This window comes from Sinocyclocheilus anshuiensis, unplaced genomic scaffold (genome assembly GCF_001515605.1).
Source record: "Sinocyclocheilus anshuiensis isolate Anshui unplaced genomic scaffold, SAMN03320099.WGS_v1.1 scaffold420, whole genome shotgun sequence".
Classification (NCBI taxonomy): domain Eukaryota; kingdom Metazoa; phylum Chordata; class Actinopteri; order Cypriniformes; family Cyprinidae; genus Sinocyclocheilus; species Sinocyclocheilus anshuiensis.
This window is the reverse complement of record NW_015557082.1, coordinates 1,064,474-1,091,428: the sequence shown is the minus strand read 5'-3', so window position 1 is coordinate 1,091,428 and position 26,955 is coordinate 1,064,474. Positions and strand designations below refer to the sequence as shown.

Below are 26,955 nucleotides of genomic sequence, written 5' to 3'. Positions count from 1 at the left end.
CCATAATCCCAAAATCCCCCTGCCTCCCACCATAACCTCTGACATCTGCTCTCCCGAACATCTCCTTGATCAGTGAAACATAACCAGCTGAGGCAGTCAAAGACGTAGATGGCTATACATTCCTTAGGTACACAGAATGGCACAGCAATACCTGACAAGGCTCTCCAAACAACCCCTTATAAGACATAGTTCCCCTGCCCAAGCTGCACAAAAATGCTACCCACCCTCCCCAATCTGTGCAAACTAGTAGCCACCGCCCATGAGCCGCTCCTTGTGCAACATGCCCGCTGGGCATCTAACAGCAGTGGATCAGGTGAGAACAAATGTGTGAATCTAGCCATGCATTATGTCATCCTCAGCTAGTTGTGCTTCGACCCAGCCATAACATCTAAAATTGTAATAAGATTATCTTCCATGATTATTACGGTTATCACTGTCATTGTAATCTTTAATGCTTTTTGACATCCTGTCCAATAAATTAAACAAAAACACAAATAGATTAATATTTGGATATTACATACATGGTGCTTTTAAAGTTATGGAAATGGTTTTTTGAGACACTTTCTCGCTGTAGTGTCTGTCAGTGGAGTCACGATTGGGGCGGAAGCAATAAACAGCGCTAAATGGAAGATGACAGAATCTTCCCACTGCAATCAACATTTTTCCAGGAGAAAATTATAACTAGTTGTATTTACAAATTGAGGTGTATTAGACAATCTCTGGACAAAGATCTTATTTAACCTTTTGGTTCTTAGAAATGTCCACAACAGAACATAGTTTCAACCAACAAGTATTCAAGAATCATTTGAGAAGCTGGAATGGAAGCCATCTTTTGAAGAATCTTCCCAATCTCCTTTTAAGTTAAGGCACATTCTCTCCAGAATCCTTCTCCAATTGTCAAGCTTCAAGACTCTGCCCCGACTCCTTTTGGACCCACTGAACAAAGCATACGCCCCCCTCCAGATCAAGCCAATGAGTCTGTGCGAACTCACAAAGACCTCTAACTCCACCAAACTTCTACGCAGACACAGATGCTTAGGGTTTGATCCTGTTAACTGTTTGAAATAAGCCATTCCATGAATACTGTCTATCCTCAAGCTGCTTATTTCTGTTGGAGTTGCTTTGGACTCTTGACCTACGCTCGTCTAGGAATTGGTTTTGTTTAGCCCATTGTTGAAAATGTAAGATTCACCTCTTTCTTCTAATGGCCAAGAATAGTCTTCAAGTAATTCTAGTCTTTCCCTACTTTGGTTTTCAAAGAGTTAATTGCAGATGCAAGTATTGGGAAGTGAAGTGGAGATTAAACAGAATCTGTGTTCACAGAAACTCAAAGGCCTTGCCCGGTTCTCCAGTCCCCCTCCTCCAAGGACAAGGACATGAGTGACATTTAGTGCAAAAACTCTATCTCAGCTAAAGCACCATTTCCAGTGCTATCAGGCTTTGTACCTCCCTTCCCCTCCCACGCACCTAACCCTCCCTATTATCCACCACCATTTCACCCAAAACCCCACAAACACAGCTAGCATTATCTTTGCTAGAAAACAAACAAGCTGCAGCAACATATTTTACAATAAAAAAGAAAGCATTGCAAATTTTAAACTCACACTTAATATCACAGAAAAAAAATAGACAGAAAGGGAACTCAAGTAAGCTTTTTCCACAACAATTATACTCCAACTTCTGCTTCTATAATGAGAGAGAATAAATTTGGGCCGTGGCATAGGTACATATACACCTCGGAAATAAATCTAAAAGCTACCGTGAAATTCATATGGGATGAACGCAGGCAATGAGTGAAACAGTTGATAAGAGATGGTCTAGGTCAATGTGTTACCACACACCCTTGCAGGCATGTGATGTGATGTATTATTAACTGAGCGTTTTGGGGTGTGAAAAAACACAAGCTCACACACTGCAATTTCCAGAAGGATTAATTCTGCCGTGTCGTCCAGTCACACAAAATCTTTCTTTGTAATGTACAGTAGTGTGATGCTTAGGGTGTGGCCTTCAACAACAAATTTAAAGTGAACACTACACTTGACCACCAAAACTCAACATATCACAATGCACTGACAGAAACTACACAGGAGGAGTATGTAGTTGTAGATAATTATCATAAATCCCTGCAGATGCTTTCACATCTTTACTCTCTTCTGTATTAAGACAAAATAGATAACTTTTTAAATCAACTTTAAGTGCAATTAATCATTATGCTTTCATGTACAGTGGGTACGGAAAGTATTCAGACCCCCTTAAATGTTTCACTCTTTGTTATATTGCAGCCATTTGCTAAAATCATTCAAGTTATATATATATATGAAAGATATGATATATCTCCATTACTATTCTTTGTTACGCTTTCATCAACAATTTAAATCAATAAAAATCCTCACCCTTTTCTTTCTCTTTAGTGACTGCACTTTTTGGAAGCTCGGTGTCAAGACCTAAACAAAATGAACAAGTCAAAATAATAATAAAAAAAAAACCTACTAAGTATCACCACTTGGATGGGACTTTTTGCTTAGCACATTTGCTCTTTTGTTTAAAAGTACCCGTTTCTTTTAACTAAAAAGTGCCCCTCTCAGTAACAAAGTGCATTCAAATCTTGCTTCTTTCTTATTAAGGTGCAAAAGGCCGATAAACAGGGTACAGCACTGCAGAAGGAACAGTGCCACAAAATTACATCCTCTAATTCAGCCTGAAACAAAACTGTGCATCCATAGCTGTAACCACAGCCACTGTATACACTTGAGATCCACTTGAAAGATTTAGCAAGGATCACAAACTGCTTTTAGAATGCATACGCTTAGAAATTTTCTTTCAAATGTGCCACTTCATCGTTTATAAAAGGCTCTGCCTTAGTCAAGTCTTGTCCTCATACATGCCTTATTTAAACGAGAGTCCTAACTTAACCAAAGCACCCACTCTGCTGGATTTTGGGGAGAGCCTGTCTCAACGTGCCCACAAAGTGCCTGCTGATGCTCCAGGCCCCTCTCAGTGAGTCATCCTGCTCTGATGTGGCCATAGGACGTTGCTGCACCCTCTCTCTCCAGCACAAGGAAGCACATATTACTTTAAAATAAAGGTCTCAGTTTTCAGGACACTTTCTTTCAAAACTTCGGCCAGTCATTTGCATTGTAAAAAAGGCGATAAAGTTTCTATAACTGATCTCATTTTGTATCTATATACATTGCATTCATTAATGGTGCTCACATTTCGCACACTAAAAACTGGACCCTCCCTCTTACTCGGCTACAGCTGTGTGCTTATTTGGAATTGGACATTAATTTATTGCTCATCTTATCACTCAGGTTCTTTTTTTCTGTGGTCCCTTGGGCAAAGAAATTGAATAAGCACTTTGTATCTCCCTAACACAAACTACCTCCTTAAACAGATATTTCTCTATCTCTGTTGGATATCTTCAGTAAAGCTGTGCAAATGCATAAAAAGTTGCTCGCTCTTTATCTCTCCTTCTGTCACTGAAACAAACAAACAAATAAAAGATTCCCTGCTTAAGTTGTTCACCAGCTGTTTGTATAACAGTGGTGCCCTCACTCATCTGTTGCATACAGTTTCACTCTCCTGCAGAAAGACTCAAAATGAAGCACATTTATCACAATTCATACTTTGGGCGGAAACTTCTGGGTTCCATTAAGTGCAGCTTAGGAAAAAAATGGGTTTCTCAATTATAATGCTCTAAAATATCAAACAGCATATTTCCCCCTGCCAACCTAACGCAGTGAGAAACCTGGAGTGAAGCTGAAGGAAGATGTAACCCTATCTATCTATCTGCAATATATGTCTTATAAAGGGTCTCATAAGACTACAACCTAATATATACACACGTATACAAATGTAAATTGTCAAGTACCCAAAATAGTCAACTCAAAGGTCAAAAGAAAAATCAAATGACAAAATATTAAGACAATCCCAAAAATAAGAGAGAATATTATGCAAGTAAGACTGCCAATAAGGAAAAGCAGGGTTGTGAGAGGTAAGATTTAACATGATTGTGCCCAGTGGCGATCAGATGAAGGTAGTGCTTTAGAAACACAGGACCTCATCCCTTGTCTTACCCTCTCCCTGCCAGAAACAAATTAACGAAATCTCCCCATGTAGATTCAACTCAAAACGGTAACCTGTTACACCATGAAAGGATAAACTCTCAAAAAACACCTTTTATAGAGAAAGTAACACTTTAAATCAAACCCCTGTCCGATTCTTTCTGGAACATTTAGAAAAAAGGTGCTGCATCAGAATATTGTATATATTGCAATCTGAGACAATATATTTTTTATAGTGTATGTACATGTTGCTCATTGCATTAGAAAAAGAGATCTATTTGTTGCCTTGATCACATCTTAGACCATTCATAGCTAACCTGTTGAAGCAGCAGTCAGCCTGGTGTTTGACACCTTACTTTAAGACAAGGCCCTGTAGATGCAACCCAGAGATGAGGAACTTGTTTAAACTGCATAGTAGCTTTTTCTCGTACGCACATGACTATGCCATTATGTTACAAAAAACACCAACACAAAGACCCAGAAAGATGGTGACAGCACGGGTGAGTGATTTGAAGTGCTCTTCGCTCTTCCAACAGACTCCTTAAGTCTCTATGCGGAATGCAGAAGCTAAAAAAGGAGGAAAAAGAAACTAGAAGATTAGATTTGCGTGACACCCTGATTTGTTTTTTTAAAGAGGACCATGTAGTTTTTGTAGTTAAGTTTTTTTTGTTTTTCTTATTTTTCTGTTTCATTCTTCCTCTTGTTTTTGAGTAAAGCCCTCTCTGATGAAGATTGATTCATGTTGTTGCGGAGTTCCTTTGTCCCGAGGTCAAATCTTCACTACCTTCCCCATCGGCAACTGGACTGTGTGTGTGACTACCATAATTTTCCTCCATGACTGATGTTCCGGTGCCCCTGTCCGGATGCCGCTGACCTCTCTCGATGTCTGCTTCTGGGCCATGAAGTTCCATAGGACCTTCCAGGAGCTCAGAATCTCGTATGCGTGGCTTGCGGCCTCGACGGGAAGGGATGCCGTTGCAGCCATCTTTCTTGAGATGGCGGTGGAGATGGTCTGAGCGCACAAAGGTTTTAAAACAGCTGGAGCACTGGTAGGGGCGCAAGCCTGTGTGCACACGCATGTGATTCTTCAGGTCGTAGTTGTGGGCAAAGGCGGCACCACACTGAGTACACGGGTAAGGTTTCTCTCCTGTATGCTTGCGCATATGAACCTTTAGCTTGTCCTGCCTGGAAAAGAGAATACAAAAACTTCTGATGAGCCGCTACCCATGGGTTTGTGTGAATTAAACAAATTAACAGTAGCCCTTTGTTTTGCAGTCCTGTTCCGCATGTAATATGTGCTTGTTATAGTAATTTCAATAACTTGGTACTAACCCTGAACCTACTTCTAAACCTACTAATCCTAACCCATGCAGTTACCTTATATTATCCAGTACTTCCTTAGGTAAGTACACTGTAAGTACAGATAAGTTTATGTACTGTAAAATTAAGGGCAACCGAACTAACAATGACAGACTCAACAGTAATTGAAGGTTAGAATTTTAACAAAACATCACCATGATACATGAATACATGCTAACTTAATACACTTATAATTCCTTAAAATGCCCACTCCCAAATTACTTGATGTGCCAGAAAGACCATTTATGATAGTTGGGTGAGTCACTAACTACTGCCTGATGTTGAATTACAAGACATACCGGTAAGGTTGGCCACACAGATCATTAGCAAAGGCAAACATGCATGCACACATATATTATATAAACTACACATAAACACAAAAATCTAACGATGTAAATACACATATCTGTCTGTTCTTGCACATCAAAGACAACATGTATCCGCAAAAGGAGTCTGACCTCCTTATCTTTACTTTTAAGAGTAAAGTCAAGTTTATTTATCATTCTTCTGTGCTGAAAGCACCCAAGGTCGTATGAGGAAAAGAGCCATAAAGCTCACAGCTTTATCACCATAATTTATTTTTAGGCCAATGAGGCACTGAAGGGCTCAATGTTCAGTTCAGAGTCATAGTAGGCCCTAAGTTTCCCAAAAGAGCCATTTAAAAATGGTGAACTCTTGTTTTACAAGCAAAATTTAAAATCTTCAGTGGCAGCTGAGCTGAGTTCAGCTGAGGAGAGTTTTTAGTTTCTGGGAAGAAACCAGTGTAAGATTGAAAATCAAAAGGTGTGCTGGGTTGAGGAACAGGTTTGGAAGAACGTGGTTTAACCTTTAATGTCTTTCCTCAATTGTCCTCCAACCATTTCAAAGCACCATTAACACTACAAAATTTGTAACCAAATTTTACTCTATATTTCTTAAATGTTAATCTAACAAAATTAACTTTTGTGCTGGTCATCAGTTTATATACATTTCTGACTTCTGACACACCACCTGAGGCAAACAGGTCTAAATGGCTAAAGAGTAGGCTTTCTTCAACAAGAGACAGCATACTGTCAAAATGTATTGTTTTGCACCAATAAGGGAGCTACATATAGTGTGGTGTCAAATGCAAGGCCCTCTGTTGTAAGACTCTGCTCTCAGCTTACCCTTCTCCGTCCCTCCCCCTAAGCTTGTGACCGGGGCAGAGTACAACTAAACAAACTAGGGTGGTTGACCCATCCAGAATACTGGAGGCTTACCGAACACATTCGCACTCACATGCGTCCATGGACAGACACACACCCGAGTATGTAAACACAGACATGTGCACACGTTGACGCCTACTTGTGTATTTAAACATGTTTGAATGTATTCTTTCACTCATAATTTCTCATCTTTTCTTCACTTTTGCATACATTCACCAAAATATGGAAGGTATATACATACACGCCTGTTAGAAAACGTGTTTTCACACACATACACACAATGTTACAGAGTGGGGCACAGAGAGATTAATTATTTACAAGATAGGATTGACTTATTGCAGTGTGAGTGAAACGCACTCTTAACCCTGATCAAACAGGATTAAGATTACAGTACCCCTTCCCAATAGGTGGCGTATTTAGGTGGCAAATTTAGATCCATCTCTACGCAAATAGGGTACTGGATATTTTTGGCGCAGTGTCTATTTCCAATGCGTGTCTCCTGATTAATTAATTAAGGCGATGGTTTCATGGAAGAGGTGATGCCCTTAAGTGCAGGGTAAGCCATGCTAGCAGTTTGCTAACAGAGATTCACACAGTATTTTTCATCAGCCATTTGTCTGAAAGAGGGGCTGTATTTGCCAGGGGCAATAATCAACGTAACACCCAGGGTCACAAGTTCAGCTGACTCACTGGCGTAGATAGGCCACCGTGCTGTAATCCCTTTCAATATCGCCATGGAGAGTTTTATAACAGCCTCATCCCTGATAACAGTAGACCAGGCTGTGCTACCACAACCCACTTTTATTGGACCCCTCTTGTTAAAATTCCAGGACTTTGTCATGCAGCCTTTCTGTCAACATAAAACACAACTTTATGGCTGACTGTGCTCTCTTTAGTGTACTGAATACCTGACCATGTAAATTTGATAGCACACAAGATGCTAAAGTGTATGTAAAAATACAAACTGAACTCTCAATTTTCCCAAAGACAAAACCAAAATTACAAAAAAAGGCTTACCTGGTGAATCGCACTTTGCAGATGGCGCACTCGTAGGGCTTTTCTCCTGTGTGTGTACGGATGTGGCGTGGAAGCTTGCCTGCACCTTGGATGACTTTGGAGCAGATAGGGCACTTCTGGAAGGCCTTAGAGCGCATCTTCCTCTCACTGTTGTTACCCCCTCCAGTCGCTTGGTTTCCACCTCCGTTGCCCCTTAATGACCACAGTGGTAGCAAACTTGGAGACATGGGGGCACTGGTGGCTTCCTCATGCTGCACACTATTAAAGTACTTCAAGTAAAACTCCACGTCTGGCTCTTCGCCCTCCGGCCCATCCTCCTCACCCCCACCACCTTCCGTGGCCTGTTCCCTTTTCCGCTCCAAGGAGTCCATCATCTGTTGTAGCAAAGCACTAGCTGGGCCTTGTTCGTGCTCCCGCTCATCTGTCCCCTCCACCTCTCTCTCTGATTTGGGCAGGTAGTAATGTCCATTCTGAGTAGGAGCATAAAGGGACATCATAGCCTCTGCACTTTTCCCTCGAGCTAGAACTGAAGGTCCATCCTGGCACTCCTCATCCACATTCTCGTCTTCGGGGTCACGAGGCGGCTGTGATAGGGCTTGGGCCAGTGAGGAGTAGTAGTCAGCAGGGCCGATGGGCATGCCATTGCTGTCAGCGCCATTGCGTTGGCTAAAGTGCAGGTGTGCGGGCAGGTCCCTGAGCTCTGGCGTGCTGCAGCTGCTACCCCAATGCGCCCCCCTCTGGAAGAACTCCAAGTACTCACGGGCACGCAGCCAAATGCCCTGCTCTTTTCCATTCTTACCTCGCTCCTCCTCTTCCTGGTCTTCTTCTTGCTCACTGCCCGCCTGTAAAAAGAAATGGGACTACATCATCATATCGCTCCGAAACATTCATTAGTCAACTTGTAAAAAACACATTACCCACCAGCGGGGAGAGCACTTTGGTGTCCAGCAGGTGTGTGCAGACGTCTTGGACGGGTGAGATCTCCAGCACACGGGCGGCGCTTAAGATGTCAACCACACTGTTGCGGCTGACTGTGAGTGTGGCCGTGTAGGCAAAGTCCAAGAGGGCGGCCAGCGCCTCAGGCCGCACAAAGTCCAGCGCATAGACTTTCTGGCGGTCAGCAGCCAGGCCCGAGGTGAAAAGCTTGTGGAAGTAGGTGCTGCAGGAAGCCAACACGGAGCGGTGGGCAGGGAATTCTCTCTCTTGAGCCACTAGTAGCACGTCACACAGCAGCCCACTCAACCGTTGCCGATTGAGACTGCCCAGCAGGTCAGCACTGTGCTCGGGGAAGGGGATGCCCACTGGTCCTTCCTCTACCTCGCCTGCACCCCCACAGGCCCTTGCCTCACGTCTTCCCCGCCCACCTGCTCCCGACGACATTTTCCACCAGCCTGCCGCCGAGCCGCCAATCGCAGCCGCCACCCGTCCGTCCGTCCTGCCGTCTGTCCGTCTGCCTGTCTAAGAATGTTGAGGAACAATAACAGTTACTAATCATAAAGTGACATAGAATAAAAGATATGTTATATTAAATTGAGGCTAAATGTTTTACATAAAACTACTACAAAGTAGGGAGAAACATTTTTCAAGTATTTTTTAAACTCGCCAATCTAAAACTTTTTCACAAATGACCTGAAGAGCTCAATTGACCGTTCGCAAAGACCCGCCCTCCTTAGTTACTGCTGCTATCTCTGACAAACAATGCCGCTCTCACACTACACATCATGTTCTCACGCAGTGAAAAATACATCGCAGAGCAAAGAGGAAAGTGACAACACGCCGACAGACAATACAGAGCAGGTTACTTCTGATATGAAACAAGGTCTCCGGACTCTCAGCTTTCAAATTTTGTCATTTTTAAAGAAATTCAAACAATAAATACCATTTTGTGGCTCTTCAATGTGTCGTGACAGATCACTGTATTGCCTCAGTTCAAACACGTGAACCCGTCGTCTTTTCATATTTACGTAAAGCACGAAATGAACATAAATAAACATCAGAAAGTATTTTATGTCAACCGTGGAACATACCATTTTTCAAGATTAAGTCCACTGAAGTTAATCTACTCTCCTGTCTGATTTGTGGTTAAGGCTAGAAAGGATACAGCTGCGGCTACTGGGCATGCGCACTTACATATTTTCCGAGCCAACAATATAACGTGAAACCTATGAAAATGGTATAAAAAAGCACATGGCGCCATAGTTTCATCACTTTACAGTGTCGCAATGACCGTCTTTTTGCAGTAAAGGACCTGTCATAGTTTAATGAGTGGGAAGATGACATGAAGCAACGCGAGGTTAGCTGCATTGAAAACAGATGAGCACGTGTATATACAGCTCCCGATTGGGCAAAGTTCACGGGATTTTGTCCACAGAATGATGAGCACACGTTTTAACATATTTTATTATTTCACACTCAGTATTTTAACTTAAGCGCTGCAAGCCATGCATACAGCGCCGGACATGACAGATTTTCTGGTATGCAAAACAAGTACTTTAAAGGAATTCCTTACCTTATTACCATTACTGTGGCAGCCAACAACAGCACAGCTTAACCCTCCGCACATATTTATATTTAGTTATATTGAAAAAGTTTCAATTCAGTTGATCTTTTTTACACCGTTTTAACATGGATTTCTATGGAGACCGGCCGTAGATGTTGGACAAGATGGCAGATAGTAGTGGCGGCACATAATATCCGCATTCTGATTGGTCAGATCGCCTGTCAATCAAGCTCTTTGCGAATGGTCAATTCATGCTGCTGCTTAATACTATACTATGCTTAATACTGTACTATACTAATACTTTATGTTTGGACCATATTTATGCTGTACATTCTTGTTGCACTCTATTACCATCCAGGGTAGCATTGCCAAGCCCTGTATGCAAATGAAGCAGAGAGGCTAATAGATAGTGGCCAAATGGTTGCTACTATAATAAAGACCACTGGTCAAGATTATCCAAACCACAAATGGAAGCATCAAGTTATAAAGGGATATTCTGACAAGTCATGGCTGTAAATACACAATGTGCTGGTTGCAAGACTTATTTTAAAGTCCATGGGGAATTGGTGTAATTATTGAAATGAAGAAAAGGTATCAATTATGCATATGATAATGACATGTTTTTTAACACCATGTACTATTACAGAACAGATAGTTCAGTTCACCTTCTCAGTTTCTTTTTCACTATTAAAAACGTTTGCCTAACGTTATCTATTTGATGGTGCCAAAATGTTGCTTTAAAGTGGTCTTTATAACAATCAAACAATCTACAGGTTATGTACAACATCTGGTGATGCTGTCAAAAAGATGTTGTTTGACTTCAACCTGTGGCAGTTGAGACTTTAATCTGTCTTGAAAAGCACTTTAAACAGCCTTCTAGTTTACAGCAATCAGTTCAGGGTGTTAACTGCATTCAAATGTAGCAGCATGTCAGAGGGTGGCAAGCCTGCTGTCATGATGGCAGTGGAAAAGGAGAATCTGTACTGTGCAGCTTTGCTGGGGTGGGGGAGTGCACAGCACATAGAATAGGCTGGGCATCATGTGCACTGAATTGCGTGTCAGTTGGCTTCTGGGGAAGGGGGTTGCCGGCTAAAGGCCCGAGTGGAAAAAAAATTCACTAGAGGAGGAGGAAGAGTAGGAGGACACACGCAGGGCTGCAAGGGAACAGTATTAAATAGGGAGGTTGTCAATCCGGTCTGAGCCGGTTACCCCACCCTGCACTGTGTGCCAAGTTTCAGGAAAGGCCTGTCCCCTTGATCACGTGTGGGGGGAAATTAAAATGATCGACCGCAGTACAGGCGAGGGTAGATGGAGGGGGGCTATGAAAGGCAACCCTCCTGGATTTGTCCATTGGCAAACACACGCTTACGAGCGAACACCAAACAGCCTAACTACCCCCCCGCCCCTCCATCTGCCAGAGTGACCCAGCAGGGGGTCAGGCCACAGGGGGATTATACTCAATAAGAGCAATGCATTCAAATTACATTCCTTCAGATCAAGCCCCTTGGTATGTATGCAAGACCTGCTAAACCTGGCTGCTTGCTCTCTCTCTCTCGCTCTCCCTCTCTCTCACGCTTGCACAAGGCTGTCATTTTTTCATGCCATCTGACTTTAGCAAATACAGTTAGAGTTCAGTGACAGAATATGATGAAAATACCATAATCTAGGGCACATATGCACTACACAATTCTATATAGCACACTTCAAAGGAGCCATTCCAATAATAGTCCCCCACTGGACCACGTCTTGATTTGTTTAAGTTAGATGGTAATGCCCATAAGCCAATGGCTTAAGCCCTTCTCGTTCTGTCTTTCCCTTCACCTTTGAGCTAAGTGATGGTCACCTGTAGGGCAAGCTCTTTGGTTTTCTGTTGTCTCTCTAATAACCCCCACCCCACTCCATCTGCTTGACTAACAGGTACATTCTATCTCATTGTTTTATTGCAGAGAATTTGAATAAGTTAAGGTAGAAGCCAGGCTGGAGGTTGGGTTAGACAACAAGTGTTTCCAGGTCTGGTTCCTCATGACCCCCCATGAGGGTGCGTAAATGCGTATGCGAGTGAGTAGATGATCACAGAATTTTTCAATTTTGGTCTCATTAAACACTAAAATATACCGTTTCAGATCAGACAATTTACCTTGATTCACAAGGAACCTGTGCCACACCTGGAAAAACCCATAAAATCAGAAATTCTGAAAAAAAAAAAAGAATTTCAGAGAAAAAGAGCAAGAGTAGTTTTGCTATCATAAGGGGGTTTCTTAGAATGGACACTTAAAACCAAATGTCATCTCTCTGCACTTCAGCTTGTGGGTAATAGCAAGGCACCAGTTAAGCAGCATCTCTGTCCCTGAATAAACCCAGGGCAAAGCTGAAAGAAAGAGGAAACAGTGCAAACAAACCTGATCCTGACACCTTCTCAGGGCTCCCAACATTCTTCATCACTTATTCATGGCTATGGGTGACAGGGGCCGTGCAACGGCCCCAACGTCTCATTTCCGACCTCTTCTGATGGCCGCACGCACAGGCCTCAACTACTTTGCAAGTCAAACCACAAGTTACTGCGAATACTCATCCCACCCCAGCCCCCACCCTCCCCTAACAGCCCCTCCCAGCCAATGTGAAGTGAGGCTATCGAAAATAGATTTCAGATACAGTCAAACTGTAACTGAGTATTTGAATTGTTTAAATTTATCTGGTCAAGTGTAAACTAAATGAGTTTAGAAGTTCAACTAGCACATTACATATTGGTATGTAAGGTTACAATATAACTAGTTCAGAAATAGTTCAGAATTGTGTAATCAGTTGGAAATAACACCGCCAACACAGTAAAATCTTTTTACGAGAATCATGAGGTAACTACTGTCAATCAAATTGTGTCAAGGGTATTTAATGTGTTTTGTGATTAATTTCTTAACTCTAAAACAACGCTTATCGAGCAAAAGACACCAAACGGTAAATTTACTTGCTCATTATATGAACCGAAAACTGACACCCCAGAATGAAACATCTCAGGCAAGCACATGCCACACATTCCAGGAACACACATTGACTTATGACATAAACCAAAACAAGCAGCAGGGTTTTAAGGAACACTTTGGTGTCTTTCTATTAACTTTCTTTCTTTGTCAGTCATACCTTTCACTGTGTATTTCTCAAGAGCTTGGGAATCCTTCGAAAGAATCTTTTGAGAGGATTAATGACAAACATGTGACTTATGTACACAGGGCATCCCTCTGACATGCATGTCCACTCAGTATGTATGTACAAGCTAGTGTGTGTGTTTGTGTGATTAGCGCCTCCTGCCTCATGAGGGAGGGAAGTGGAGTCACTACACTAGGTTGACAGCCTGGCCGGTTGAGCAGAAGAAGATTTCCTGCATGACTCTGGTGATGGCGTAACAGAACCCGCTCTGTTATCAGATGACCAGCCCTCCCAGACACTGCACTGCACACTCCACCACCAGTCCACCACAGCTTCCACTTCCCTCTTCTGCCTCTGCTGAGGCAAAAAGACGTGACAACCCACCCAGGATTTTCTTTTTCAGCTCTACCTCCCAGCATATCTCTGAACGATCGCACTAAGGTAAGTATGTCAAGGACTCCTCCTCCTGCTGGAGGTCGAGCTCCATAATAGCAAATGGGGGCGAGAGCATAAACTTACAGCAATTGGATTCCACATTACTGTCAAGGAAACCAAGAAGGCCTCACTCATTGTCGACAGACTCTCAGCAGATAAGAACAAGTGGAAGAAGGCCGCTCTTTTGCTGCAGCGGCAGCCTGGCCGGTTGGGCGGAAGAAGACTTCCTGCGTGACTCTGGTGATGGTGTAACAGAACCCGCTCTGTTATCAGATGACCAGCTCTCCCAGACACTGCACTGCACACTCCACCACCAGTCCACCACAGCTTCCACTTCCCTCTTCTGCCTCTGCTGAGGCAAAAAGACGTGACAACCCACCCAGGATTTTCTTTTTCAGCTCTACCTCCCAGCATATCTCTGAACGATCGCACTAAGGTAAGTATGTCAAGGACTCCTCCTCCTGCTGGAGGTCGAGCTCCATAATAGCAAATGGGGGCGAGAGCATAAACTTACAGCAATTGGATTCCACATTACTGTCAAGGAAACCAAGAAGGCCTCACTCATTGTCGACAGACTCTCAGCAGATAAGAACAAGTGGAAGAAGGCCCTTTAAAGAGTGCAATGAGAGAATAATGAGATGAGCTCTCTGATTACCGATAGTGATGCTAGCTTGCAGCAGCCCATCTCCCAGCATCAGTCTTTAATTTGATCAATTCAAAAATGTTTCACAAACGTCCACCGTCCCCCAGACGTTATAAAACTAAACCTTGTTCAGAGAGCCAATTCAAAGTGTGTTCAAAAAGCTCAAAGATTACTTTAGCGTTAGAATTATACTTTTTGGCCAAACAGTAGCTGGTAACTTCTAGTGCCTTCAGCCCTCAGTCCTGCACCGCACAAGGATGCAAAAATAGATGCTTTATATGTCTTCATAACAGACCACAATTTTACATAACTTTTCAAAAGGATAGTGAAAGTTCAAATAAAATGTGTATTTCATAAGCATTCAAAAGCTAGTCAAATATCTCATACATACAAGTGCATAAAAACCTAAACAATTCACACTGGATGTCTAGCAAGTGAAACTTTAAATAAAGGCAAACAAAACAAATATTAAGTCAGCTTCTAAAAAGCTTATAAAAATCTGAAATGTCATAGACATAGCAAAACACATACTTAGTGAAATAACACAACGCATCAAGATAATACAAAAGAAAAAAAAAACACTGCATGATGTGTATCAGCATGAAGTTCACACATACATTACCTATCATAAATGCTGACCTGAAACGACCCCGTTAGGTAATTTAACTACGTACAAGGTTAACTGGTTTATGGTGGGTAAGAATCTCTTTGCCACTTAAACAAGCAAAAGACAATAAAGATCGGCCTCACCCCAGTGAGACAAGGAGCCTTGTCTGTGCATTATTCAGACACTGGGCGTCATCTGTGAATAAAAATACCCCTTGCGTCCTCCCTGTACCCGCACTAGTGAAAACGAGTCGAGCAAGTATGGGTTGGAAATTATCTGCATACATCTTTGAATAAAAAAAAAAAGAGACTGCAGCTTCCTGCAACGCCTTTGTGTCCAGGACAAACATGCAGTCTTCTTATTTGACAAGTCATGAGACCCTGTTAAAGACCCTTACCAAAGGAGATGATGTTGATGTGCATTATGGAACAACTATAAAAAGAATGAGGGGGCAGAGAAGCCTACAAGGGATCTGCCAACAGAAGCGGAAAAACTTTCCAAAGTCTAAGGTTCTTAGAGATCTCAATGAGCAGGATGTCTTTGATGTGAATTTCACTTTATTTGAAACCATTTCACCAGAGTCCACCAGTGTTAAACCCAACCTTTTGTGACTAAAATTAAATCAGTCTTCTTGAAAATATATTATTATTATTTATTTTATTAAATGGCAATTTGTAACAGTCAGATCAGATAAAAATAAGAATCACAACAAAGACAGAGTTTAGTTAAAACTCGCTGCACAGAATCTCACCAAGTCATACCTTAATACAGCAGGCCTCCGTTTTCCATCTCTATGCCATCTGCAAGTGGGTCAAGCGCTCTGAACTTAATCAAGCCAAGTCCCTCTCTTTCCCCTTTTAAGATTCCATTATTTCTCTTCTAGCTTGCCTTTCCCGTGTCAGACACCAGAGAGAGTGAGAGTGCATTTGGAGCTCTTACCGGCTGGCCAGAATTTTGTTTCCCTGTGGGTCAGCTCAGTCTCCCTCTGCCTGCCTGCCTCTGTGCCTGGGCAGGGCTCTGGTCTGGAGAAACTGCAGACAGGAAACTTCAGAGTGGCCCTAGTTACACAGGCAAGCCCTTGCCTGATCCCACACAGGCAGACACCTACTAACTCCCCCACTCTATTTTCAGCCCACTGCTCTGGCTTCACTTCCCCCTCTGTGATTGGCTTGCCCGCTCCTCAATCACCACACCTCCCCACTAGGATAGGCTACCGGCTGTTCCCTTTCCTGTATAGCCAAGGGCAAGGCACTCTGGGAAGCGCAGTCCTTAAGTATGACTTCACCTGCTTCTAGGCCACTGCTAAGAACTACAAGTCCCAAACTGTTTGCTCTTGCCACCCCCACATCTAAGAGCTTGCTTCAACGTAAGCATTCAGAGCTGAATTATACATTACCGTGTGTTGCTAGCAGGATGCCAGGTATTAAAAGTACAGACCAGCCAACAAGCAGTGCCAAGCGCTGTACATATGAGAAAAGGCAAAGGGATCCAAACACAACTCTGTAGAACTTTAATACAATACATTTATATTGTCACCCTACATCATCTGACATATTCAGCATTCTTGACCCAAATTAGACTTTTGTTTTTTAACCTAAAATATTCCATCATAACAGTAAACAGTGTAAATGCAATTTGAGACTGGAAGAAAAAAGCCAAAGGTGCATGCACAAGTTATCAGAGTTTGTTTCTTAATGAATGATAACAAAGGTTTAAAAAAAAGCAGACCCCAGTGCATAGCACTGTACCTTGTCCTATGGAATTATTTTTGGTTCCTTCCTACTATATTCTCCTTGTCTAACCTCCGACAAACACACCCCTCAAGGGCTGTCTCCAAAACAACAACAAAAAAAGTTAACAGTAAGAACAAAAAAAAAAAGTTTATTTAAGCAATGCCAGTGAACCGAAGGTGTACCAAATCAGTTACTCGGAAGACCAAAGAAAAAGAGGAATAATTCCTCACTGGAGCCCCCTCCTACCCCCCACACACATACTCTCTCTCTCTCCTCTCTGTCCCCCTCCCTCCCTCATTCCTTCCTCCTCAGCCTTGCTACCTTCAGTCGATAGGCCCTGGGCAGATGACACGGGGGACAAGCAGGGGAAACGAGCTCACCTGCTATGGCCGTGGCGGTGCTTGCAATGGGTTAGCTCTTCCCTCCTCTTCTCTCCTCCTCTGTGGAGCTCTCTCTCTCTTAGCTGTCCCTGCTGTTCAAAGCTCTGTATGCGCTAACCAAGCACCAGCAGATCAACTCAGTTCCCTTCCTGGTTTCTGGAGGGCAAAAAGGTCCCTCCCTTTCTCTCTCTCTCTCACGCTCCCTCTCTCTTAAAGAAACAGCATTCCCCCATGCTGTTCTCCTCTGCTCCTCTCTGGGGAATACAGTAAAAGGTTGTTATCATGCCATAGTGGCCACCATCACTCATGACATGAAAACAACACAAGGTTCACAAGGATATCGCTGGTAAAACCGGCCTGTATTTGTATAAAGTAGTTTGCAGGGGTGTTGCACGTGTACTTTAGGTGAGCGCGTGTGCCAAAATAATGAGTTAACAATACATCTACACACACCCTCCACTGTCTCAAACTAATACAGCTCATAGTGTACCCTACACTCAAGGGGTCGTCGGATAGAAGTGACACCATCCACTTACTGCTTCACCTTTTTGATACGTCTTCCTTCTTTACATGTAACAACCGAATCCTCCAAAACACTACAAACAGTCATTAAAAATAACCAAACAACTAAATGTGTACTGTGATTCTCCATACTCACCAAAATCATGCTGAAAGAAGCGATGTGTGCAGTCGACCAGCGGGACAGACATGGATTATCCTCCACCACTTAAGAGACCCGTTCACCCGCTTACCTGCTGCTGGACTGAAAGTTCTCAAAAATAGGAGGAGCAGTATATGACCTCTCTAAGAGTGACTGTACAATTGAGGACTCTCCCGTAAAACAGGGAGTGGACGCAAAGGAGCGTAATTGTGTATGACACTGAGTTGTGCTTAAATGCTGAAGTATTAAGTAGGAGACAAGCATGATGAACTAACGCACACCAGACACAGAGGGCAGTATAACTGGGACACTTAAAACTAATTCGTAATTAAAGGAAGCTGTAAAGGTGCATTTCAAGTTACTAAATTCATATTTTTGCACACATTTTCAGAAACGTATGCCAAAGTATTTTATAAAACATCTCTCTGAAGCTTGGTTTTGTAACAGCTCTTCCCTAACTGGCGAGCAGCCTTGAAGCATTGGCTAAATGGTTATCTACTTTTTTTTACGTTTTCAAAACATGCCACAATTTTACATGTACAAAGTATGTTAGCTGTATTACCATTGACTTAATTTAGATTACAAAAATTATAATACATTATATATCATTAATAAACCATTTTATAATATGCATCTTCCAGTACTGGTTGTTATCACAGCCATGCAAAAAATATACCAGAAATTAACAGCTATAATGCAAATCACATGTTTTTTCTAGCTATCTATATTTTTAATATAAGCCTTATATTTCAAATTATGTAATGAAATGTTCACTCTTATTCTTTAACAATTCACATTAAATATAGTACACTGCAATAAAATCTTTAAACATTATCCAAAACATTGAGACTGACGACAACAACTACAGCCAAATAATCATTCACAAATAAGTTTTATTTTTATATTAGAACTGTATTCAACACATTCCATATGGTAATAAAATGACTTGTATCCTCTTCACTTAACTATTCCCAAAACAAACAACAAAAAACAATCAAATAAAATGCTATTTTAAGACTGAAAACAGTACCATTTGTACTGTACATATATTTTATACACGTGTGGCGATACATGCATTCACTTGGTCGGAGCTGAATGCCAGTGTGTAATACAGTTTCAATGTTACTGAAAAGTACTAGAGAAAGAGAAAAAAAAGCTATTTAGAGCAAGTGGGCTTTAGCCACACTTCACAATGCCCATCTGTAACACCCGTGTATTAATAAGACCTACTAATACAGCAATATCTGCTGAGGTTCATTTGATCTGCATAGCACTGTACATGGTGGCCTGAGACGTTACTTTGCACTTTATATACCACTGAAGACCAGACTATGAGTGTACCTGTTGTGGTCTTGGTTGAAATAATTTTGATGCGTTTAAATTCATCGGGCCTATTGTAAAAGCACTGTAAAGATAGATGCAACCCTGGTTGTATTCAAACTTGAAATCAAAAGCAAGAAATTTTAGGTTTCAATTAAAAAAGAAAAAAAGAACACTGAAGCATAAGTTATAAACAATAATTCTTCCCAAATATACCCTTCTGAAGATGATTTTAAGTTGAAAATACCCCCCCCCCAAAAAAAACAGTATAGATTTCTGAATATTAAATGACTGATCTTTTTCACAGGCACAGCAGTAGGACAAAGGGCATCTGATACAGGAACTCTAATTAAGCTTATGTTTCTTTTTGCTAATGTGTGCAAACTTACAACATGGCCATTGGTTGGCATGATGGAGTACTTGGCTGTGTACTAGCAGTGCTACCTGCAATGCACAAGCTAAACAACTGTACGTATGCACTTCAGCATTGCTGATTTGGCCATTTTGCATTTATAATCATCTTTGAAATAAACTAACCTCTATGATCCACAGTAGCCCTCTTTGTTTTTTTTTGCAAACGCCAGTTGATTCTCAATTAAATGTTTGCCTTTGAACCAAGCTATCCATTTTAACACAGTGTAACGCTAACTGCCAAAGAATAGTGCTTTAGCAAAAAAAAAAAAAAAAAACAATATAATGATTTAATAAACCAACCATGAAAAGTAAACAAAAACATCATAATTCTAATGAAATAGCTCTTATACAAACGAAACCTAGCTGATCTTTACCAATTTGGACATTCCTGAATAATGTGGTCGTTACAAATACAGCCACTCCACTTAAGTGATTCTAATCTCCATATTCATTCAAATGACTGTGTTCCAACACCAGAAGCTCTTATAAAACAATGCCCCAGAACGCACCGCGGTGGAAGGGAAGAGTAAGCAGAGAACGGCAAAAGAGCGCACAGCGGTGTGTCGGAGGCTTACAAGCATACAGGTCTGTGAGAGCAAAAAGGAGAGAAGTAGAGCGGAGGATGAGGATGGCATGTGAGCCAGCGTTCACTCAACACTATGAGTGGGTGTGCTGGGCTGGTGAAGGCCCATGGTTTTACACAACCATCCAGCGAAATCCACCTCCTCAACCTCGGCCCGCTTGATGAACGTGTGGCCCTGCAAATGAATACCAATTAATTTTATAATTATTTTTTATTAAATATCATTAATTTTATTTTCAGTACATCCTACCTTGATTCTCACTACGTATACATAAATTTACCCCTATAAGTATTATGTCTGTAATGCATTATATTCTACAATGCATCGTGATATTCCTGCTATGAGCACCTACAGTCAGTACTATACTGAGTGCAAAGGGGAAAACATTTCAAAATCAAGTTGTAACTAGAGCTAATTGCTGTACTAACATGGCCAAAAACTGACAAACTGGATGTGTTGTTACTCCAAAAAGCTCTCTCTCTAAAGGGATAGTTCACCCAAAATGAAAATTCTGCAATTAATTAAACCACTCATGTCGTTCCAAACCCGTAAGACCTTCGTTCTTCTTCAGAACACAAATGAAAATATTTTTGACGAAATCCGAGTTTTCTGACCCTGCATAGACAGCAACGCAACTACCACGTTCAAAGCCCAGAAAAGTAGTAAGGACATTGTTAAAACGGTCCATGTGACATCAGTGGTTCAACCGTAATGGTTTGAAGCTATGAGAATACTGTTTGTGCGCAAAGAAAACAAAAATAACTTTATTCAACAATTTCCTCTCTTCCGTGTCAATCTCCACCACACACGTTCATTAGAGTACCACGACTCATGCGTGTGCACAAAAAGTATTCTCGTAGCTTCATAAAATTATGGTTGAACCACTAATGTGGCATGGACTATTTTAACGATGTCCTTACTACCTTTCTGGGCCTTGAATGTGGTAGTTGTGTTGCTGTCTATGTAGGGTCAGAAAGCTCTCGGATTTCATTAAAAATATCTTAATTTGTGTTTTGAAGATAAACAAAGATCTTACGGATTTGGAATGACATGAGGGTGGATAATTAATTACAGAATTTTCATTTTTGGGTGAATTATCCTTTTAAGTCTTTCTACTTTATTCCACTAGATCAGTGTTTCCCAACCTTTTTCTGCCACGGCACAGTTTTGATATGTAAAAAATCCCATGGCACACCAAAGCATATTTAAAAAAATAAAAAAATAAAAAATTTCAATAATTAAACATTGCGTAATCAGAGTTGGTATTTTGGCTTTATATATGATCAGACACTTGCACTTAATTTCTGAAAAGGTTTTTGACGACTGAATGACAGAGATCTGTGTTTTGTCTATTAGAACGGCGGCATCTGATGCAGTAAAACAATAGCATCACGTTTTCATCAGTTTGCAGATTATAAAGTTTATTGTATCTATATGGGCACTCAGTTTCTCTTGTTTAATACATTTGGCCAAAATCTTAAGATATAAAAGACGAACCACTATGCACAGGATATTTAAAACATACAAAATTGTATTCGCTACAACTAGATAGCAAATGCTAAGACTCTTCTCTGCTCTTTAAACACAAAAACATTAGCCTTTATAGACAGCGTTTCTTGAATAAAGTAAACGCTGTACTTATTCAAACAGTTCTTTATTTACCCTTGCGTTGCAAAGAAGTAGACGTCTGTCTTCAAACTGCGCGTTGCGGCACTTTATTCTGAATGGAGGCAGGGTGGAGTTATGAGGTTTGACTCACAATTTGAGCATCCAATGGCGTTGTTTAGTCACAAGCTCTTTTGAATGCTTTTCATTGGTTAAATATTTGTAAAACCCACAAATATTATTATTTAAAATAATAATAACAAAATATAATAGAGATAAGGAAGTTTTTGATAATTTTCCGTGGCACAGTGGTTGGGAAACACTGCACTAGATGTTGTCATAAAAACAATTTTTTTAAATTTAATATAATTGTAACTATACAGGGAATTGTACCTACCATTAGCATCTTAAGGTCAGCTCTGTCAGCAGGGTTCTTAACGAGGCTGTCAAAAAAAAAAAAACACAGAAAAAAACATCAGTAAGACAAAATAAAATTCCAAATTTAATAAAACATTAGCCCAGAAATCTAGAGGGAGGCGTTGCCTTTATTTGACCGGACAGTAAGTATTTTTACAATCACTGTTTTAATATATATATATTTTATTTTTTTGCATAGTCAAGCTACCTTGCGTAGACTTAATCTGCCAGTCCCATTAAACACATTTTTGGAGGTCTTAACAGACATTGAATGTCACACTTTCTTTTGGAGCAAGTGCACAACACTGGGGCCAACTGTAGTCAGATTAAGTGTGCGCACAAACCGGACAAATCTAAGATACAATTACATTATCTAGATCAATTGGTCCGACTTTGCAAAAACCGAACTGGTAGATTTCAGTCAGACCAAATTGTTTGCGTGACGTTTTAAAAGGACAAGTTAGTCTGACTGAACTTTTAAAGTACATTTAAATGCAATCTGTGAAGATTTACAAGAAATGAACAGAGGAAGAACTTATGAGATTGGGAACAATGCAGTCCAGATTCAAACCTGCATTCCCCAAACTGTACTACACTAGAGGTGTCCAATCCTGCTCCTGGAGGTCCACTGTCTTGCAGGGTTTAGCACCAAACCTAATTAAACACACCTGAACCAGCTAATTGTGGTCTTCAGAATTACTAGAAACATCCAGGCAAGTGTGCTGGGGCAGGTTGAACCTCCAGAAGCTGGAATGGATATCCCTGTACTACGGCCCTTTTATCGAGGTCCAACTTTGACATAGTTCAGATATCGTTTTGAAGATTTTGCAGGTTCGTATAGTAAAAACACCAGCGATAACACACAGGAGCTCACCATTTCGTCACAAACTCCTCAAAGTCAGTGGTGAAGACGCCATGGGGCAGCTTAGGTGGTGGCTGCAAGATGTAGAGACAGGTGGGGAGCAGAAAAAGGGGTGATGTTGAAGTGAAACATCAAAACATGAAGTGAAGGCAAAAATAAGCACAAAGGAAGTAAGTTGCACGCTAAGCAAATTCTCTGACCTCATTGACAATGTAGTCCAGTAGCTCAAATATAGCCATGGCTGGCCTGCTGTCCATTCCATGTCCTTGGGGAAAACAATTCGCAAGGCTCAACTAAAACACGCATATTACGCAGACTGTGGAGAAGAACGAATGCGCATAAAACCAATGCCAATGTTTGGGTAAATTAAACAAGGTCTTACCGCTAACCGGTCGTCCTGGAGGCCTCGGTCTTGGGGACATGCTGTGGCCTTCTGCCCCACCTGTGTCCAGCACTGGCCGGCCAAATATGGCCTCCAGTTCCTTGGCATCGGGAGGGGGGATGGGGTAGCGTCCAATAGCCAGCTCAACCAGTGATAGGCCCATGCTCCACACATCCGACTGAACTGAATAGTGTGTGCCCTGGAGTCTCTCCGGCTGTCAAGGCAGAGAGCAGAGAGCAAGTCAAAGCTCTACATGGGTGGGGCGCCACACCCTGCAGGTGGCCAAGAGGAGTGGGCTAAAACCTGGCAGCGACTTCCTCCTCTCCACATGGAAGAATCCTGGGCACCGGCACAGGGCTTGGAATGAGAAGGACTGGGGGTTGGGGAGGGAAGTGGGCGGGTGACTCACCGACATGTACGACCGTGTTCCAACGAAGGAGTTGGCCATGGAGTCGATGAGCTGGCCACTCACGCCAAAGTCGCACAGTTTGATCTCGCCACGCGAGTTCACCAGGATGTTGGAGGGCTTAACGTCTGTAGGGACCAGAGAGAGAGACCATGTAAGATGGAGTGCCGGGGTCCAAATCCCAGTGGCACCACCTGGCTTTCCATCCCCGTTCAAATGCCCTTTCTCCAGCATGCCCAGCAAAAACATTTCACAAGATGCTCTGCATACTGCAAAGCTAGCTCCGACAACACCGTTTTGAAGCAGAAAGGACAGACATGCAAGCCACTTTCCACCTCCCTCCTCTTAAACACAGGGCAAGAGGAGCAAATAACAGTGCAGACATGCAACGATTCCACACATGACGGGTCCTCCTTCAGCCCTAACACCCACTGGGAGTGGACAGAGGGGTGAGAGTGGGAGAGGAAAAAGAAGGGAGGGGGTTGCAGGGTGTGGCTGCCATGTAATCACATCCGAGAGGCTGCAATTACCGGCTGGGCTCCTCGACAGCTCCTCGCAAGCAGGCGAGCGCTCCCTGCCACAACAGCACAACTATAGGCCTGACCCTCCCTGTCTAACCCTTCAAACCCAGTGTGGCTCCTTCAGACCCTCATACAACCTGACAGAGAAACTGATACTTTGCATCTTCAGACATAGTATTAATGTTCAAATGTTGGTTGTGCCACACTTGGAGACACTGAAGCTATTTCTATGGTAACTTGTGATCTACAACTTGTAATCTAAAAATGCCAATGTAGTGTTTGTTTTAAAACGTTTAATTGTAGAAGATTGACGTTTAGCATTGGAATAATATCAACTTTTGCAATATCTTTGCTCCATTTAATCTCAGGTTTGCAGTTGTATGAAGGTCTCTGGTTATAGTTTCAGTAAATACCTTTGAAAAAGTGAGGCCTAATCTCTCTATAATTATCATTTTTAAGCTTCTTATGCAATTTCAATAGCTGCATTAGGGGGCTACTTCCTGCTGCCATCCAGCGCGTGTATGCACATGTACGTTTTCTAAGATATTAGTAAGGAATGTTGCTCTGTGTGTACCTCTGTGCATTATTTGGTGTTTCTCCCGAAGATATACCAGACCTCTGAGTACCTGTGGAAAGAGAGTTATAGATGTCATCAACAGGGTTTATCTCTCAACGGTCAATGTGGTATCTAGCTTCCTGAATTTACAGAACGTGTTACATATTCTAGTCTTTACAAAACAACTTCTGCTTTGTGATTACTGAAAGCTGAGATGCATTCGCTCACACGTGCAAAAAACAGTACAGACACACACATAAACAGATCGCTGCACCTTTGTTTGGACTTCATGTTAAAGTGTTTGTGTTTTGTCATGATCAAATGTGAAACAGAAGTTCAACCCTATTCATTTGGAAGAATAAGTTAAATGTGTGTTGAAAAATGTGCATGTTTTGGTGACTCTGACTTAAAAGGGAGTTTGCACATCTGTGGGTGTGGTCACAGCTTTATTAAATTGCGGTTTGTGCGTACTAGTGCCAGACATGTTACGATGGAGGTTGTGTACCATTTTTTTTTGGATTCTGCTTTTAGACAAGAAGAAAAGCAGGTTGCTCTCTTTTCATTCCTACAGCTTTCACAATAACCTAATCTTTTAACATGTGCATTTCCCCATGTACATGCACAATTTCTTTACATTAAGTATTACAAAAATGATAAACAATTATTGTAATTAACCAGACACCAAAAAACAAGAAGTTGGTAGAGGTAACCTATATTCTAGGGACGCGCCAATATTAAAATTCTCCCTGATACTGATAAGATGGTAGTTATTTCCATGTTATGGCTGATAACCAAGAAATGGACGGTATTGAAATACAATCCTATTTGTCTAAGTGAGACAAAAATAAAGCACTATAAACTACAAATCTTTTTAAATGCTAAAACTGGATTTAGACATCACAACATTTTTTTAATAATTCACTCTTAATGAGCAGTAAAATATGGCTAAGAAAATATGGGGAAAAACATGCACAATTAAATATCCAAAATCGGGCAATATATCTAACATAGACTGACAGAAAAAAAATTATATGGCAGAAATAATTTTTTTCTGTCGTAAAAAAAACAATTCTACCTTAGAAATCTAACAATTAGAGTCAACATGGCTGGGTAATAGTATTAGAGATAGTTTTAAACAAACTAGTGTGAATGACTAGTTGGTCTTATGAAATCACTTATAGTAAAATTGGTGAAGGGTCATACAGAGTAACTAACAAATATTCAACAAATACATAAGTTCAAAATTATATCTGTACAAAACAAAGACTTAAGGATCATGCATAAGAATATTCTTCACATCAGATTTGATTTGAACAGCAATTGTACCAGTAATTTTGTTAAAAGCCACAAATTTGGAGAACATTATCTAATGATAAAATTACCTCAACCACACTTTGAACAAAGGCATCTGCCAAAAACAGAGAGTTTGAGTGTAAACACATTACAACCCTCAACAAGTAGTGCCCTTACATTTAATACAATTAAAGTACACCTAAGATCAGTTAGGCTTTAAAAAAAATCTAGATAAACTAGTCGACCTTGCTAACCAACTAATCACTGATGTGTCAATATGGTTCATTTGTCATCAATAACTAAACAGCATTATTTGACACAGATACAGCAGAGGAGACTGGTAATACTTACGGCTATGCTAACTTTGCCCAAAATTTCTTCAGGGATTCTCCTGGCTTCCTTCAGCACTTGATCCAAAGAACCTCCATCCTGCGGACAAATACATGTCAGTGTGCTGTAACACTTCTGCTATGAACTCATGCTATAAGCATTAAACAACAACATTGGTCCCACCATGTGCTCCATACAGATGCTGATTTCTCCATCGCTGTAAAAGGCGCCGTAAAAACCTACAATGTACGGCGAATTACACTCATGTAGGACCTGCAGCTCTCGTATGATCTGGTTCCTGATGGCTGGTTTGATTTCCAAATGAATAAGCTGTAGAAAATACAGAACGTTCAGCCTTTGAACACATCCGTAAGCAAGCCAGCAGCAGGTGCATAAGTCTGTCGATCGCTTACCTTCCTGGCCATGACCAGTCTTGAGGGTTTGTGACGGACTTTGTGGACCACCCCACCGTTACCTACGCCGAGTTCACATATGGGGTCAAAATCTTCATCCTTGAGCTCGCCCACTTGGGCTTTCTGGG

At 41.5% G+C, this 26,955-nt stretch overlaps 2 protein-coding genes across 6 annotated transcripts in view; both read right to left on the bottom strand.

The window, feature by feature from the left end:
• Positions 1-2,483: 2,483 nt before the first annotated feature.
• zbtb7a (zinc finger and BTB domain containing 7a) lies at positions 2,484-17,894 on the bottom strand. Of its 5 annotated transcripts, none has more exons than XM_016471711.1 (4): positions 17,722-17,894; positions 8,546-9,082; positions 7,625-8,466; positions 2,484-5,249 (listed from the first exon to the last, which is right to left on the bottom strand). In XM_016471711.1, exons 1-4 carry the CDS (start codon positions 17,728-17,730, stop codon positions 4,802-4,804), a joined length of 1,836 nt encoding a protein of 611 aa, XP_016327197.1. In that variant the 5' UTR covers positions 17,731-17,894; the 3' UTR covers positions 2,484-4,801. The 5 variants fall into 5 exon arrangements, with proteins under 5 accessions (XP_016327197.1, XP_016327200.1, XP_016327198.1 ...); XM_016471714.1 differs by lacking the exon at positions 17,722-17,894 and adding an exon at positions 17,064-17,298; XM_016471712.1 differs by lacking the exon at positions 17,722-17,894 and adding an exon at positions 15,890-16,432.
• A 705-nt stretch (positions 17,895-18,599) lies between these two features.
• Positions 18,600-26,955, bottom strand: part of LOC107676947 (dual specificity mitogen-activated protein kinase kinase 2-like) — a 9,089-nt gene continuing 733 nt past the window's right edge. Inside the window, exons 2-11 of the mRNA XM_016471692.1 lie at positions 26,828-26,950; positions 26,598-26,744; positions 26,436-26,513; positions 24,810-24,861; positions 23,718-23,842; positions 23,309-23,522; positions 23,127-23,191; positions 22,939-23,000; positions 22,045-22,090; positions 18,600-20,216 (exon numbers count right to left, since the gene is read on the bottom strand). Coding sequence (XP_016327178.1) covers positions 20,106-20,216; positions 22,045-22,090; positions 22,939-23,000; positions 23,127-23,191; positions 23,309-23,522; positions 23,718-23,842; positions 24,810-24,861; positions 26,436-26,513; positions 26,598-26,744; positions 26,828-26,950 — 1,023 coding nt within the window. The 3' untranslated portion in view covers positions 18,600-20,105. The remainder of the gene's footprint in view (positions 20,217-22,044; positions 22,091-22,938; positions 23,001-23,126; positions 23,192-23,308; positions 23,523-23,717; positions 23,843-24,809; positions 24,862-26,435; positions 26,514-26,597; positions 26,745-26,827; positions 26,951-26,955) is intronic.

Excerpts from the sequence above, each read along its gene's own strand:
- zbtb7a (XM_016471710.1), bottom strand. The coding sequence starts at position 12,556 with ATGTTGGGAGCCCTGAGAAGGTGTCAGGATCAG. Across the intron at positions 9,083-12,523 it reads TGAGAAGGTGTCAGGATCAG|ACAGGCAGACGGACAGACGG; the intron begins GTTTGTTTGCAC and ends CAACATTCTTAG. Across the intron at positions 8,467-8,545 it reads CCAAAGTGCTCTCCCCGCTG|GCGGGCAGTGAGCAAGAAGA; the intron begins GTGGGTAATGTG and ends TTCTTTTTACAG.